The 15320-nt window shown below is 45.0% G+C and overlaps 1 protein-coding gene across 1 annotated transcript; it reads right to left on the reverse strand.

The window, feature by feature from the left end:
* Positions 1–1174: 1174 nt before the first annotated feature.
* Positions 1175–13188, reverse strand: TSFM (Ts translation elongation factor, mitochondrial). The gene is made up of 6 exons (XM_083729492.1): positions 13069–13188; positions 10998–11141; positions 9455–9583; positions 3945–4067; positions 2720–2804; positions 1175–1828 (listed from the first exon to the last, which is right to left on the reverse strand). The coding sequence occupies exons 1-6, from the start codon at positions 13153–13155 to the stop codon at positions 1410–1412; spliced, it is 987 nt and encodes a 328-aa protein (XP_083585618.1). The 5' UTR covers positions 13156–13188; the 3' UTR covers positions 1175–1409.
* Between the last annotated feature and the right edge of the window lie 2132 nt (positions 13189–15320).

Raw genomic sequence — 15320 nt, forward strand, 5'->3', positions numbered from 1 at the left:
GTTCGAAAGCACCTCCGGGTGCAAGTAGATAAATAGGGACCGCTTACCAGCGGGAAGGTAAACGGCGTTTCCGTGTGCGGCTCTGGCTCGCCAGAGCAGCGATGTCACGCTGGCCACGTGACCCGGAAGTGTCTCCGGACAGCGCTGGCCCCTGGCCTCTTGAGTGAGATGGGCGCACAACCCCAGAGTCTGTCAAGACTGGCCCGTACGGGCAGGGGTACCTTTACCTTTATGTGGTGCACATCTGCAAATATCACAGAATTTGGGCATGCGATCACAGGAGGTCTGGGCTTACTGCTTAACAGGGGCTGCCAGAATGCAATAGGAACAATGTGCATACCCCAGTAGCAAGGAAAGTGAAGGAGACACTGCCCTAGTCCAGGAAGATGACTTGCCTGTCCAAGATGCCGTAAGGCATTCAAGAGAGGTGTGGATGAATGCAGGTGGGCTGTCCGACAACTTCTGCAACCCGGCGGCAGAAGTCGGCTTGTTTTCAATATGTGTTACGGAACACACAAGCCTTGTTCATTGACTTGCTTGTTGGGTACCACAGTAGCTACACTTGCCACTCATGGCCAACCAAGCATTGCCGGCTACAGCAGAAGTAGCACACGCTGTTCTACGAAGCTGGACAAGGGAAGCTGTCTGCGGGCAGATCAGTTGTCATTCTGGCCCATCTCCTAGTGCCCCCTTGCCTATTAATACTTGGGTGGCTGGGCGGAAGAAAGGAGCAGGCATCTCCAGCAATAATTACCAGGGACCTTGGCTTACTAAATGGTGAGAAGGCTGTTCAGACTTCAAGCCTTTAGATTTCTGCTGGAATAGAAGAGGGTGCCGAGGTCGTGCTTCCCATAAGGAAAAACAAGGCCACCCAAGCTCACCATGAAAACCCTTGACAAGGTGGACCGGGACTATTCATTTCAAGAAGAGAGTGGGGCTCTGATGGGTTTCTAGTAGCCCCCACAGTCTTTCTGCATGCTTCAAGAGCTGCCCAGTTCCCTAGACCCACTAGCCTAGAGCCACTAATGTTTAGCAAAATCCACCTTTCCTCTCACTTTACTGCACCCTCTGTCTTGTTCTGGTACACTTAGAATGGATAGCATTAACTCAAATAAAAATGTACTCCCTGGGGTTCACGACAATTCAACAGATGCGCTTATACCAGCGGACCCTATTCCCCTCCTTGCTGCCAGCTAGTTTTATTTGTAACATTGATAGCTGTCTTCCACACCTGGGCAGCTGGGCAGAATGGTCTCTGGAGCTTTGAAATGAGATTCCATGATTAGTATTCGGCTTCCATGACCACAGAGTTTAATTCGTGACTGGTCAGGTCTGTTGGCCATGGCAGGGCCCAAACAGAAACAGGGAACAGTTCACTTGTCCCAGCGCCACCAGTACAAAAGTACTGCTTACTCTGATGCTGACAGTTCTATATCCTCTCCGCATTCAAACCGCACAAAGTCTAGTACAGATACACCCGTGGGCTGAATGTACTGTCCCAAGGAAATAGCAGGGTCCAGCAGGAAGGGCTGGGCAAGCATCTTGGTTTCAGAATCATCGCCGGGTTCATCCTCCAGAGAGCCTACAGAGAGAGGGGCCATGCCCACCACATGCTGGCCCAGCCTCCAGCCCAGTTCAGCAAAGTCCGACTTTTCACATGGCTCAGAGGGACAGCAGATCACCAGAGCTCCGTATTTGCCAAACATCATGTTAGAAAGTGAGGGGTTTCCTTCTGGGAGAGCCCCGTGCACGTAAGAGCCGATGAAAAATTTCTTTGGCACCGATATCCACACTGCTCTCTTAATGACCATGTTCTCCCCCAGCTTGCCTGGATAGAAAGAGAGAAGGCAAAAAGTAATATTGACCATTACAGCACAGGTGATGTTTTAAGGGCTGAGCTATGCTATGCCTATGGCAAACAGCTGCATTCTGAAAAGGAAGTGGTCCTTGCAGTAAGCATTGCATTCTGCGCAACTTAATCGCCTGGTAAAGGTAAAGGGACCCCTGACCATTAGGTCCAGTCATGGCCGACTCTGGGGTTGTGGCGCTCATCTCGCTTTACTGGCCGAGGGAGCCAGCGTACAGCTTCCGGGTCATGTGGCCAGCATGACTAAGCCACTTCTGGCGAACCAGAGCAGCGCACAGAAACACCGTTTACCTTCCCACCAGAGTGGTACCTATTTATCTACTCGCACTTTGATGTGCTTTCGAACTGCTAGGTTGGCAGGAGCAGGGACCGAGCAACGGGAGCTCACCCCGTCGTGGGGATTCAAACTGCGACCTTCTGATCGGCAAGTCCTAGGCTCTGTGGTTTAACCCACAGCGCCACCCACGTCCCTGCACCACCTGTGTCCCCTGGAAACACCTACAAATTATAGAAAGGGTATTCAGGCAGAAAAGGACTGTTGGCTCAGTAGTAGAGCATCTGCCTTGCAGATCCTTCAATCCCTGGCATCTCTGGGTAGGACTCGGAAATGCACCCTGCCAAAAACCCTGGGGAACTGGTGCCCAATAGACAATCCTGGGTGAGATGAACCAAATGGTGTGACTTAGTATAAGGCAGGTTTCTTATGTGCTCCCTGCTTTCTTGGTCTTATTTAGCAATAATCTTTCTATATTGCTTACATAAAAAAGAACTATCAAACTGGTTTACAACAGTAAATTGAAACAATTTAAAATAGAGAAACCAAATCACAGACAATTGAAATGTAACACTCACCAATAGCCAGAGCCAGCTGGTCCACAAGCAAGGAGCCATCGGGTCCTATCCTGAGCTGAGAAAGCTCATTTGAGTTTAAGAAACACTGCAAAATAAGTATATTGTGCATTATAAATCTACAAACTTATCAAGCACTTCTCTTGATATGCACAGCGAGATTTATAACCTTCACAGTTAATTAGAAAAGCTGTTTAGGCAACTGCTAAAATGGGTTTGGGGGGCCAGGGAGGAGAAGAGTGAGACTTGATCTACAAATGCAGCAGTAGCTGCTGGTTTGCCACTCGAAAACAGACTCAGTGTGGAGCCTCAAGCCAACCCAGACTTCCGAATATGTGTTTATGTGTAATGCATGTGCATGCAAAAATACCATATTTTTCGCTCTATGGGACGCACGTTTTCCCCTCCAAAGATTAAGGGGAAATGTGTGTGCGTCCTATAGAGCAAATGCAGGCTGCGCGGCTAAGCCCAAAGCCAGAACAGGGAGATGGAGTGCTCCGTCTCACTCTTCTAGCTTGGGGTTAGCTGCACAAGCCTCTGCAGGGCAGCAGGGTGCCTTCACCCTGCTGCCCTGCAGAGGCTAGAAAGGCTGTCCTGCTGCGCTCCGGAGGCTTTGGGTGAACGCACCTTGTTTTAGAGGGGGAGAACAAGAATTTTTTTTTTCCTGTTCTCCCCCTCCTATGGTCTGGTGCGTCCTATAGAGCGAAAAATACGGTATGTTTCCTTCACTTGCTGTTTAAACTATGTTTCCAGCGAAACAAAGTGTCTGCACTCATGACAAATGTCTGTAGGCAAGCACACAGGAACAGTAACTCACAGTCCTCTTGAAGGGGTGCAGATGAAAAGCCCAAAGTACTCTTTCCTGAGTTATTTCAATCTAAGCCAAGGCAATCTTCCTCAGAACCCAGATGCACTGGGGTCAGTTCACAGCAAATGGTCAGCATATACAGACAGAGAACATCCCTTAAGAGTCCTTTTCACTCCTGCAGAAGCTTCCTAGAAGCATTTGCTTTGTGTGGGAATCAACCTACCAGGTCTGGTAAGAAAAGGTGGAACAAGCCTCTCTATCCCCGCAGCTCTACGATTCTGTGACCTCCCTTTGTATAATTTGCTTATTAAGATTCATTCAGCAGAAAGGTGCACTTTGCACTTAAATGCACAACTCTGGTAACTGCTATTAAAATGTGCCAGGAGTTTTAAGCTATGGAGCCTTTTGTGCCACTCTCACCTTGGCGTAGGTGCTCAGCTGGTCCCTGGTCCCCTGATAATGCAGCATCGTTCCAATCGCCGCCTGCTGAATCAGATGCTGGAACTTGACATTTCGGGCCACAAAGTCAGTCTCGCAGTTCACCTGGCAAAGAAGCATAGCTAACTTTGAACTGCCGTGGTCACCGACTTCTATGGTGCTCAAGACGCAGGAATAAAATCAGAAGTGGCAATTAGAGGATGAGATGACATCTTGTTTTCCAAAAGCACAGGCGGGGAAGATAAGGCACCCAACTTTTTCATCCAGGCTTTCCCTGAGAGGGGATCCAAGCTCTGCTGATGTATTAACCTGATCTAATTATTTGTTATGTATTTTCAATTTGTTTTATGACTATTTTTATTGTTAATTTTGTACTATCCGCTGCCCTATTCCCCCCCCCCCAATACTGTTGGCAGTATAGATATTTTTGAAAATAAAATAAAAATGGCTACAGCTTTGCTTCTGTTCCATTTAACACCCCTCCCCCATGGATCCACTTATTATGCTAGGGTGTGCATTTTAATACTAAGATTAGTCTTCATTGATTTTGTCATCTGAGAGTGAAAATATCCCTGCAAACCACTCAGGTGCCCTCTTCTACTTCTGTAGATTTGTGTCGTAAAGCATCAAACTTCTGATGAACACATGAATATTCCCATTAAGCATATAATTTTACCCATTCATTTTCAGGCAGCATATCAGCATGAAGGCAACATTTTAGCAAGAATCTTTACATTAACATTCAGAGGCTGCTTTGAAATCAAGAAGATCTAGCAGGCAATCTTGATTGCTGTGTGATTTCTGTAAGATAATATGCTGGCGTGGCACAATTTATTCTTAACACATCTATATTGTTTGTTCATATTCACTAGGTGTCCTTCTACAGTTTAATTTTGTCAATACTTTCTCAGGAATGCAAATGAAGCTAACCTCTCTATAATTCCCTGCAGCTTCTTAATCTGCTTGCCTCCATCACATTGTTTTCTTGTCCATAAGAAAATCATGGTTTGTTCGCTCTCTAGTCTTTTTTCAAAAATATTAGGAATGTGAGATACCAGTCCTTTTGCTACCATAAAATTATACATTTTTTCACTCCACAATCTTGGACATGGGACACCCACAGAAATTCAGGGTGCTCCAAATAGTGGTGTGGTTTTTTTTGGAATAGGGGACATAAAATCAAAAGCACAATGGTGTAGGGATAATCGCGGAGAGGGCTGTGGGGTCCGGAGGGAACACACTCCCCACCAGCAGGCAGCCACAATCTGCCTGCACGCGTGACCCTGGGGTGCAGGGCACACCCCCCCCCCCCCTCAGACAAGCCACGGCTGTTGGAACATCGTTCCCTCTGTCTAACCTTTTGCGGTCTCAGTAGTCTGCGGTGTCCTGTCTGTAACCTTTGTCTCTGAGACCTTTTGCCTCCTTCGTCATACACTGTGCAAGGGGGAAATGACGCGGTGGAAACAGGTGCCAAAATAACTTTGTACCACCCCACAATCTCAGGATGGAAGATGTGTAAAGGTCACAGCCCAAAATCTATCTGCCTAGCTTGCATATTTGTCTCAATAAAAGGAGGCTCCACAGGACTGGCCAGCAGCTCGCTTCAGCTCACCTGTGCGCAGCTCACCTGATGATCAATCCCCAGTCTTGTGCCTTCACTTCACAATGGCATGTGAATGGTGTCCATGACTTTCAATAGGATGCACATTAGGACATGCAACCACATCCTTAACTTCCCAAGAATCTGCGCATCCATTATTAACAATTCCCTACTCCCTCCCAAAAAATTAATTGGGTGGAATGTGAGAGAAGGCAGGCCTGGGACAATTGTCCACACTAGTGAAACAATATCCATGTCCTAAACTGAAACAGCCAGATGTTATCCCTAAACCATGGCTAGGGGACCTGCAGTCCTCCAGATGCTCTTGTGCTATAACTCCCATCAGCCAGCATAGGCAGTGGCCAGGGATGATGGGAGTTGTAGTCCAGCAACACAGGTTCCACATCTAAGCCCTGTCCTAAACCAATTCTAAAATCAAAGCCAGTACAACTAAGTTTTTAAGGCAGCCACAAAAAAGCTGTCTTTCAATCAAATAAAGTCTTCTCTATGAATGATTTGAACTCTTGTACCCATGTAGTCACACTAGCAGGTTTACCACTGAAACTACTGCTAGAGGTGCCCCTGCCCCTGTGGGATCTTTGCACTTGAGCAGCGACAGTGTGGTATGAAATTACTGCTGAAAAGATCCTGCAGTAGTTTCCTCTGGGTTGGGTGTAAGAGAAAGTGCAAACACACACTGACAAGAAGGCAGCAAGCTTGGTCCCCTTGGGCATGAACTGTTGGGCAGAATATCCTTTGCAAGAGGCAGCATCATCTTTGAATCCCCTTTATTTAATGCAAAGATACCCAAGATAGCCACAAAGGGAGTTAGAAAACAATGAATTATTGGATCTTGAAGGTTTTGATAACAGATTTGGATGGCACGCATATCTTTGGTGACTAAAAAAGGAGGGTTCACAAAGGATTTGGAAATCACATCTTCAGGGGTTCATTAATAGAGGTATGGGAAAGATATAAAAACATATTGGAACCGAAAGACCCGCACTGGCTGTCTCCATTGGAGGTAATGAGTGTTAAGAAAATTAATATGAGGAAAAAATGGGGTACTTATAGTGAATTGGTGACTAAAGAAGGAGGGAAATGGAGACTGAAGCCATATGAACAAGTTAAAGAGCATATATATGATTGGCTGCATTATCGTCAGGTAAATGAAATAATTAAAAAAGATTTGAAGGAAAAAGGTTATGTAGAAAAGGAATCAACCTTCCAAAAAGACATAATGAACAATGAATATAAAACTCTGTCAAAAATGTATAAGATATTGCTGGAGTGGCATACTAAGGATGAAGAGGTTAAATCGGTAATGATATAGTGGGTAAAGGATTTTGGGTATAATATTCAATTTGAGGAATGGGAAAAATTGTGGAAAGAGAATATAAAATTTACGGCATGTACGTTGTAGAAAGAGAATGTAATGAAAATGTTTTACAGATGGTATATGACTCCTGTAAAATTAGCAAAGATGTATAAGGTTGATAACAAATGTTGGAAATGTAAAGATAAAGAAGGGACGTTCTTTCATCAGTGGTGGGAATGTAAAAAAGTTTAAAATTTCTGGGAAATGATATACAATGAGATGAAAAAAATGTTAAGATATACTTTTGTGAAAAAACCAGAAGCTTTTCTTTTAGGGATAATAGGAAAGGACATAAGAAGAAAGGACTTTAAACTTTTCCAATATGCTGTAATGGCAGCCAGAATCCTGTTGGCCCAGAAGTGGAAACAAGAGGAGATACCGACGATAGAAGAATGGAGACTAAAACTGATAGACTATGCGTAATTGGACAAATTAACTGGAAAAATCAGATATACTAAAGACCAAAGGTTCATCGAGGACTGGGGGAAATTGGTGGATTATCTGAAAAACATTTGTGGTATAAATACAACATTAGTGGGATTTCAAGAGGCACTGTAAAAAATCAAATATGTATTGTTTATTAAAAATAATGGGATCAAGGAAGAATAATGGCAATATAAAAAAAGGGAATGCGTATTAAAGATATAAAAACGGATGACTCTCAGAGACGCTGAAGGAAGTTCAAAACTGACACAATTTATTGTATTCGGGTTAAAATGTATAAAATGTATAATTGGAATTAATAAAAATCAATTATATAAAAAAGATAGCCACAAAGGGGACGAAAAAACAGCAGCTTAAAACATTTCTGTGAACTGGTGCAAATGGCACAGAAATAAACACATTCCCGCTGTTGGGAGAGAATTACTGCAGGGTTTCCCACCTTGATTCTCCAGGGTACTTTTTAGGGCTGCTTGCTGAAATTGGTTTAGGAGACACAGAAGGAAGCACTTGTGTTTTCAGATCTGCCCTGATCCATCATGGTAAGCCTAAACAACAGGCCTTTTCTCAAGAGCAGGCACTCGCAGGACAAACCCCCAGAGGCACGTCTCCCAAAGAGCCATGTTCGCTCTGAGGAATAATGTGAAACTGTCAGTTCTTAAAAGAAGAGGTCCGTGTAGCTATGCTTTTCGTGGAGTCATGTGGGAATTACACCTGAGTGGCCCAAATACATTCTTTGCTCCAACAGCAAACTGACTTTCTATTATCAAGGAGTTCCGTTTGGACAAAGAATTGATTCTGTATGTATTGTGAGCTGCTAGAATGGTTATCATAAGAAAATAGAAATCTTTAGAAGGATCAGAGGAGGATTTATGGTCCATAGCTGTGGGTGAAGAATCAACTCAAAAATTAAGATATACTGGAGGGCAAACAAAAAAGATTATCTTCGGCAACATGGCAAAAATTTAATGATGATAACAATGGTCAAATGCCTCCTGTGAAATATGCTACTATTTAGAATTATTAGCAACTTCTCAGTTTTAAACAAGAAACGTCGTAAGATCTCAAGGACAATATCCTGATATTTATTTTTTATTTATTTTTTAAATGTTACTACCCCTCAGCACCAATAATACCGTATTTTTCACACCATAGGGCGCACCGGACCATAGGGCGCACCTAGTTTTGGGAGGCGGAAAACAAGAAAAAATTATTCTGAACCCCAGAAGCCAGAACAGCAAGAGGGATCTGGCTTCTGGGATACCGTGTGGCTGTTCTGGCTTCTGGGGTAACTGCGCCAAGGCTCTTCAGGGCAGCGGGATGAAGGCTCCCCCTGCCCAAAGAGGCTGCGCAGGGCTAAAGCAGAAGCCAGGACAGACGCGTCGCTGAAGGGGCACTGCGCCTTCTCTCTCTCTGCGCAGCGCCCCTCCTTCACAGGAGAGGTGCTGCGCAGAGAGGGAGAAGGTGCAGCGCCCTTCAGCGAAGCTGGAGAAGGAACAGAAGAAGACGCTTCTGTTCCTCCTCTGGCTTCGCTGGACAGGCGCGTTGCTCAAGGGGCGCTGCGCCTTCTCTCTCTCTCTGCGCAGCGCCTCTCCTTCACAGGAGAGGCGCTGCGCAGAGAGGGAGAAGGGGCAGCGCCCTTCAGCGAAGCTGGAGAAGGAACAGAAGGAGACGCTTCTGTTCCTCTTCGGCTTCCAGGACAGGCGCGTCGCTGCGAAGCAGGAGGAGGAACAGGAGACCCTTCTCTTCCTCTTCCGGCTTCCAGGACAGGCACCTCGCGGCGAAGCCAAGGAGCCTGCATTCGCTCCATAGGACGCACACACATTTCCCCTTCATTTTTGGAGGGGAAAAAGTGAGTCCTATAGAGTGAAAAATACGGTAACTTTTTTCTAAGAAAAATGAATGAAACAATCCAAATTTGTACTTTGCATATGTGTGTTATGTTTAATATTACTTTACATTCAGTTGTGTTTTTTGTTGCTGTATGTTATTAAAGTGTATGTTCTTTTTTTAAATAACCAAAAAGTATTTTTTTTTTAAAAAAAAAGTTTTTGTCAAAAGGAAAATGCTCACCTCTACCATCACTGCAGAGCTTCCCTCTTGCAGCAGCCCAATAAGCCCTTCTTGTGTCTTCCGTCCTTGAAGTTTGGAAGCTTTGCTCCAGCCTTCCTTTTGGGCTTGCTCATGTAGCCAGGCTTCAGCCTTGAAAGACAAATGCAAACCCATAAACTGAGATACTCTTGCCAAGGACAACACAACAAATCAATTCAAACCCCAAATAAAAGCACAAGTATTCTCCCAGTATTATACCACTGCAGAATCAAAGGGGGGATGTTCAAATATTATTATAAATATGGCCTCATATATTTTATTTTTAAAATGTCTTGCAGATGGAAAGGCGAATATAAGAATATGAAAATATCTGGTCCACTGATATCCTTGTGTGTAAATATAAACTTCAGATCAACAATTTGAAATATGCTGATTAGATCCATTGCAGGTTCTAGAAGACATAGAATCCATATCTACTTCCAACAGGAAACTAAACTAATACTGTTTTGGCGCCTCCTCTGGTGCCATTCACAGAGACTGCTGTTAAGGAATCATCAGTTTACTAAGGTTTCTCTGTATGACCAAAGATAAGAGTTAGCTGTTCATTTGGAAGCAATTCCCACTGACTGAAAGACATTTTGAAATGCACAGTGTTTTTGTGAATCACAATGCCTTTTGTTTTTCCCTGAACTTTTGGGTTCCTTCCCCAAGTTCTTCATCACAATAATTCATCTGGCATGGAAACATCTCCTGGTTGTCTTTTTGTGGGGCTGGGTGGACAGCAAGAAAATAGTCCCTACCCTTTGCCTACACTGACTGAAGACGCACAGGATAAAACATTCTGGCCTCTAAGACACAAGATCTACCCACCCGGGAAGAATGGCAGATGAAGGTGATGGATTACATGGAACTGGCGGAAATGACTGGCAGAATCCGAGACCAGGGAGAAGAGTCAGTGGAAGAAGATTGGAAGAAATTTAAAGTTTATTTACAGAAACATTGTAAAATTAAAGAATGTTAGAAGGATGCTGGAATGAAGTTATGTGGTTTTAGCAGTAATGTTATAAAGGATTAAGTAAAAATGGATTGTTAATTGGTGAGAATGTAAAGTTATATTATATTATTTTAAGATAAATAATTAAGACAAAAACAAAGATGGAAAGGATTTGCTGAAATAGTTAATTGAACTAGAATACAACAAAGGGAGGTGTGAGGAGGTCAAGGAAACAAGCAAATGAAAGATAAGTTATGGAAAGATTGATTTGTTTTTTAACTGTTTCTATTTTTCTGTGTTTTCTTTTTTTCTCTTCTTTACTTTTGTAATTTTTTGAAACTTTAATAAATATTATTTTTTTAAAAAAACCAAAAACATTCTGGCCTCTAAACTCACTTACAACCACATCTCAATGTGATTTACCCCACTGCCAGTATGCATTGGACTGCAACCTTAACATAACATAAAAAATGCTTACAATACCATTCTTTTCCCGAAAGTACTTGAAACACTCGGGCAAAAAACTAAAATTAAACTTGCATTTTACATCACCGAAACATTTGTTCTTACCTCACTGACATCATCAAATTTCTCCAAGGCTTTCTTGCAGTTCACAAACGAGTAGCCAGTTTTCTTTCTGAGCTTCACCAGAGCTTCCTTTGCTGCTAGAACTGGAAGGCCAGCATGAAGGAAACGAACTAGATGCAAGTCAAACTACAAGGGGAGAGCAAGACAAAAATAAGTGAAAAGGATCCAACAACCAAGAAGGAGAGGAAAATTTAAAGAGCAACCCGACGCATGCTTACTTAGGTGTCAGCCCCATTGATCTCACAAGAACCTTTCTCCAAATATATGCATAGAATCAGAATAAGTTCTGATGCAACTACCTCTTTCAAGGGCTATTTTCTGGGTAAAAAGGATTCCCAAGGATCTACACATGTGCTTGCCAGCTCAGCATTTTTGACTCTTAATTGTTTAATAGCAGCAACATCTTGACCACACCCCCTCCTATTAAGATGCTAAATTAAGAACTTTGGGGAGGGGGAATCAGTAACAGATGTTTGTGTGCTGCAATATCTGACATAGAAAACAATTTTTTGTCTTCAAATACACTCACACGTGCCTTGCTCGTCAGTCTTACATGCACGTCCAGCCCCTTTCTTGACCACTCTTTTGCGCTGTGCTCCAGCTAGTGGTCTTCAGGAGTCAGGAACCCCAAACCGTACAGGTGCCACACAACTCCCACCCCGCACATGAAAGAACCCGATTGTTTAGTGTGTCGGCACCTAAACTTTGGAACTGCTATCAAGCAGGCACTTTCATTGAACTCTTTTTAAACTTTTGAAGTCCCCACCTACTGCTATCAAGCAAAACAAATGCAATGCCTTGTTACGCAGATGCAATAGTTACAACATATAGAGTACAACAGGCTGAATGGTAATGTTTGTAACAAATTTCTTTACTGGTTACATCCTAACATACAAATCAAGTCCAGGGTGCATACCATATACAATCCTTAAGCAAGGTATAAAGGTACCCCTGCCCATACGGGGCAGTCTTGACAGACTATAGGGTTGTGCGCTCATCTCACTCTAGAGGCCGGGAGCCGGCGCCGTCCGCAGACACTTCCGGGTCACGTGGCCAGTGTGACATCGCTGCTCTGGTGAGCCAGCACCAGTGCAGCACAGGGAACGCCGTTTACCTTCCTGCTATAAAGCGGTACCTATTTATCTACTTGCACGTTGAGGTGCTTTCGAAATGCTAGGTGGGCAGGAGCTGGGACCGAAAGACGGGAGCTCACCCCGCCGCGGGGATTCGAACCGCCGACCATGTGATCGGCAAGTCCTAGGCACTGAGGATTTACCCACAGCACCACCCGCGTCCCACCTATTAATTAAATCCAATGCATATTTCTTTCTTTCTTAATTCATTCTTGATTGAGTTCATATATTACACATATATTACCTCGAATGTGGTTGTGCTCTATATGTTGTAACTACTGCTATCAAGCAGGAACTTTCATTGGACTCTTTTTGGCACCTGCTAGAAACCACTCTTGTTTAGACATTGCCTACCCGGGGTGATCTCCCATTGCTCGGTCCCTGCTCCTGCCAACCTAGCAGTTCGAAAGCACGTCAAAATGCAAGTAGATAAATAGGTACCGCTCTGGTGGTAAGGTAAACGGCGTTTCCGTGCGCTGCTCTGGTTTGCCAGAAGCAGCTTAGTCATGCTGGCCACATGACCCGGAAGCTGTAGGCCGGCTCCCTCATGCAATAAAGCGAGATGAGCGCCGCAACCCCAGAGTCAGTCACGACTGGACCTAATGGTCAGGGGTCCCTTTACCTTTACCTTACCAAGGTGCTTATAAATGCTGGTGTGAATTTAAACCTCTTTTGTAGTATTTTAACTTTTTGCGGTTTTTAACTGACTTTTCCCTTCCCCTTTGATTTTATCGTTTTTTCCTTTTTGTGTGAACTGCTTTCACGATTTAGAGGAGTATTAAATTTTATTAATTTAAATTATTTTAAAATGCAGACCCCGCAAGCCTGAGCTCCATCATCACGCTCCGTTTGCCCTCCCCACGGATCCAAGCAGGGAGAAGCAGAGGCAGCGACGCCCAACGAAAGACTTTCGCACTCACTTGCCCGGCCAGAGAACCCCTTTTCCGCAAGGGCAGCAGCGCCCTTCCCAGCCCAGCCATCCGCTGCATCTTCAAGGCGCTTGCCATTACGCGTCACTACGTGCGCGACGCGTGCCATTACGACCGTTTGGCTGAGGCCGCGCACGCGCGGTGCCGCTCGTCACTTCCGCCCATCCGGTCTGCCGGGTTCCAGTTCGCGCAACGCACGCCATTGGCTGTAGCAGCTGGAGGGTGGGGTCAAGGTGGCGCCGAGGAGAATGAAATTGATAGAGCAGCACTCAACGTTTCAGATTCCGGGTTTGCTTCTGACCTCTCGTTTCGCCTTGTGCTAAAAGCAATCCAAGGATATATTTATTATCAGGATATCAGGATATATTTTTATCAGAGGTGATAAAAAAAAATAGAACTGCGCAAAGGCCGCGCCTCCGATTCCAAGTGAGGGTGGAAGGGCTGAGGCGGCTTCGCAGTGCAACCCCCACCAGGTCTACTCAGAAGTAAGACCCATTGAATTCAGTGGGGTCTAGGATCGCAGCCTTATTCTTGCTGCAGCCTGAGTGTTTTTGGTGGAAGCCGTCCTTATATTCCCCCGCTGGTTTCATTTCCACGGCAGCTCCTTTAAGCACCACAGAACACCCTGGGGTCATTCTGCAAAAAGATGGACACCCTGCATCAAATATCCCTAATGCCCAGGGCTGGCCCAAGACATTTTGGCACAAAATGGCTCCCCCCTCCCCTGGGGGAGAAGGGGTGAGTGAAGATCCACATCAGGAAAAAGGGGTGAGGGCAAAGATCATCTGCCCATGTGGATCCTGCTGCCTGAGGCAGTCGCCTCACTTTGCCCCATGGGTGGGCTGGCAATGCTGATAACACTGAACTACTGGGAAACGTCATTATAAACTGCCCCAGCATTGCTTCAGGTTGTTGTTGGGATTTTTTTGGGGGGGTGATACAAGACTACATTTTGGACAGTGTTCAGCCATCTCTTCTCTTAGACGCTGGTTTCTTCCCCAACCTGCAGCATAGGTTGTACACAGGCTCTCTCTCTGTGTTTTCATACAGAAGACCTGCTTTTTGAAGACCGCCCACTTTTCTCTTTACTTCCACTCCCATCATATATTTTAGCCTGCATTTTCCCCAGCAATTTAACATAACCTGATTGTCTCGCAAGCTTATCAGTACTTATCCTTGCAGGCTTATCCTGGTTTGCCTACATTGGTTGTATCCACATATGTGGAAGAGACATTAAGCAAGCTTTTGAGGTTGTGGTTGCTGGAGATGGTTCATTCCACAATTGCCGTTTCATATGCTTTCCCCCTGTACTATTTCTGGACCGCAACAACATCAGGCCCACGGCAACTGAGCAATGTTGCACTTCCCATATCCATGATTAACAGCATGGGAAGCCTGTTGTTCAGTATGCTCCTTCACTCTCTGCTGTCATAAAGAAAGATCAGGAATAATCTACTCTACAGGGTCATTGTAAGGACTAATGATGTAATATATGCAAAGTTATGTGTAATGGTTCTAAGGGGGTTGCTCGTGCGTAAGTTGCCGCCACTCCTGGCTAGGTTGCCTGGTTGAACCCTTTCTCTCTGGACAGCCTTGCACTCGTGGCTGTCTCAGTCGCTGGCAGAATCCGTCAGTGGGCGTTTCTTAAACTTCTTCCAGCAAAGAAGTTCTTTGACGCCAAGTCTCCTCCTACTCTCCCTGCGCGGAAGTCTTCTGCGCAGGGAGGGTGTGGGCAGCGGAGTACCCGAGCTCTCCCCACTGGTCTCCGGTGAAGAGTCCTGGAGCTTTCTCTCCGATTCCCCCATCTGCCCCCCTTCACCCCTGGTGTTACGCTGATTTCCTTCCCCAGCAGATGGGCTGTCTCTCTCCCTGCTGGGACCCTCTCCAGCATCGCTCTGGAGCCTTCCCTCCGCCTCTGGCTCCGATGGCAGTTCCCTGACATTATGTGATAACTTAAAAAGTACTATACTGTAGTAAGTGTTTAGAAATACAAGCAATTAAATAACGGATAGACAAGAGGAGGGAACCATGTACTGCACAGAAACATTCCTTCAGCTAATCATCTATAAATCCTAATGGTCTCAGGGATACTGGGATATATTCTCCTGCAATGCAGCTCTGAGACACTTTACAATACGGTTACCAGATTTTTTCCAAGGAATCCGGGGACACTTTTTTTGGAATTTCATGCTTTATTTTAGGAAAGGGTTGCCCAGAGTTCTTGACCTTTTTTGGGGGGGGGA

Source organism: Podarcis gaigeae (genome assembly GCF_964106915.1).
Source record: "Podarcis gaigeae genome assembly, chromosome: 2".
Classification (NCBI taxonomy): domain Eukaryota; kingdom Metazoa; phylum Chordata; class Lepidosauria; order Squamata; family Lacertidae; genus Podarcis; species Podarcis gaigeae.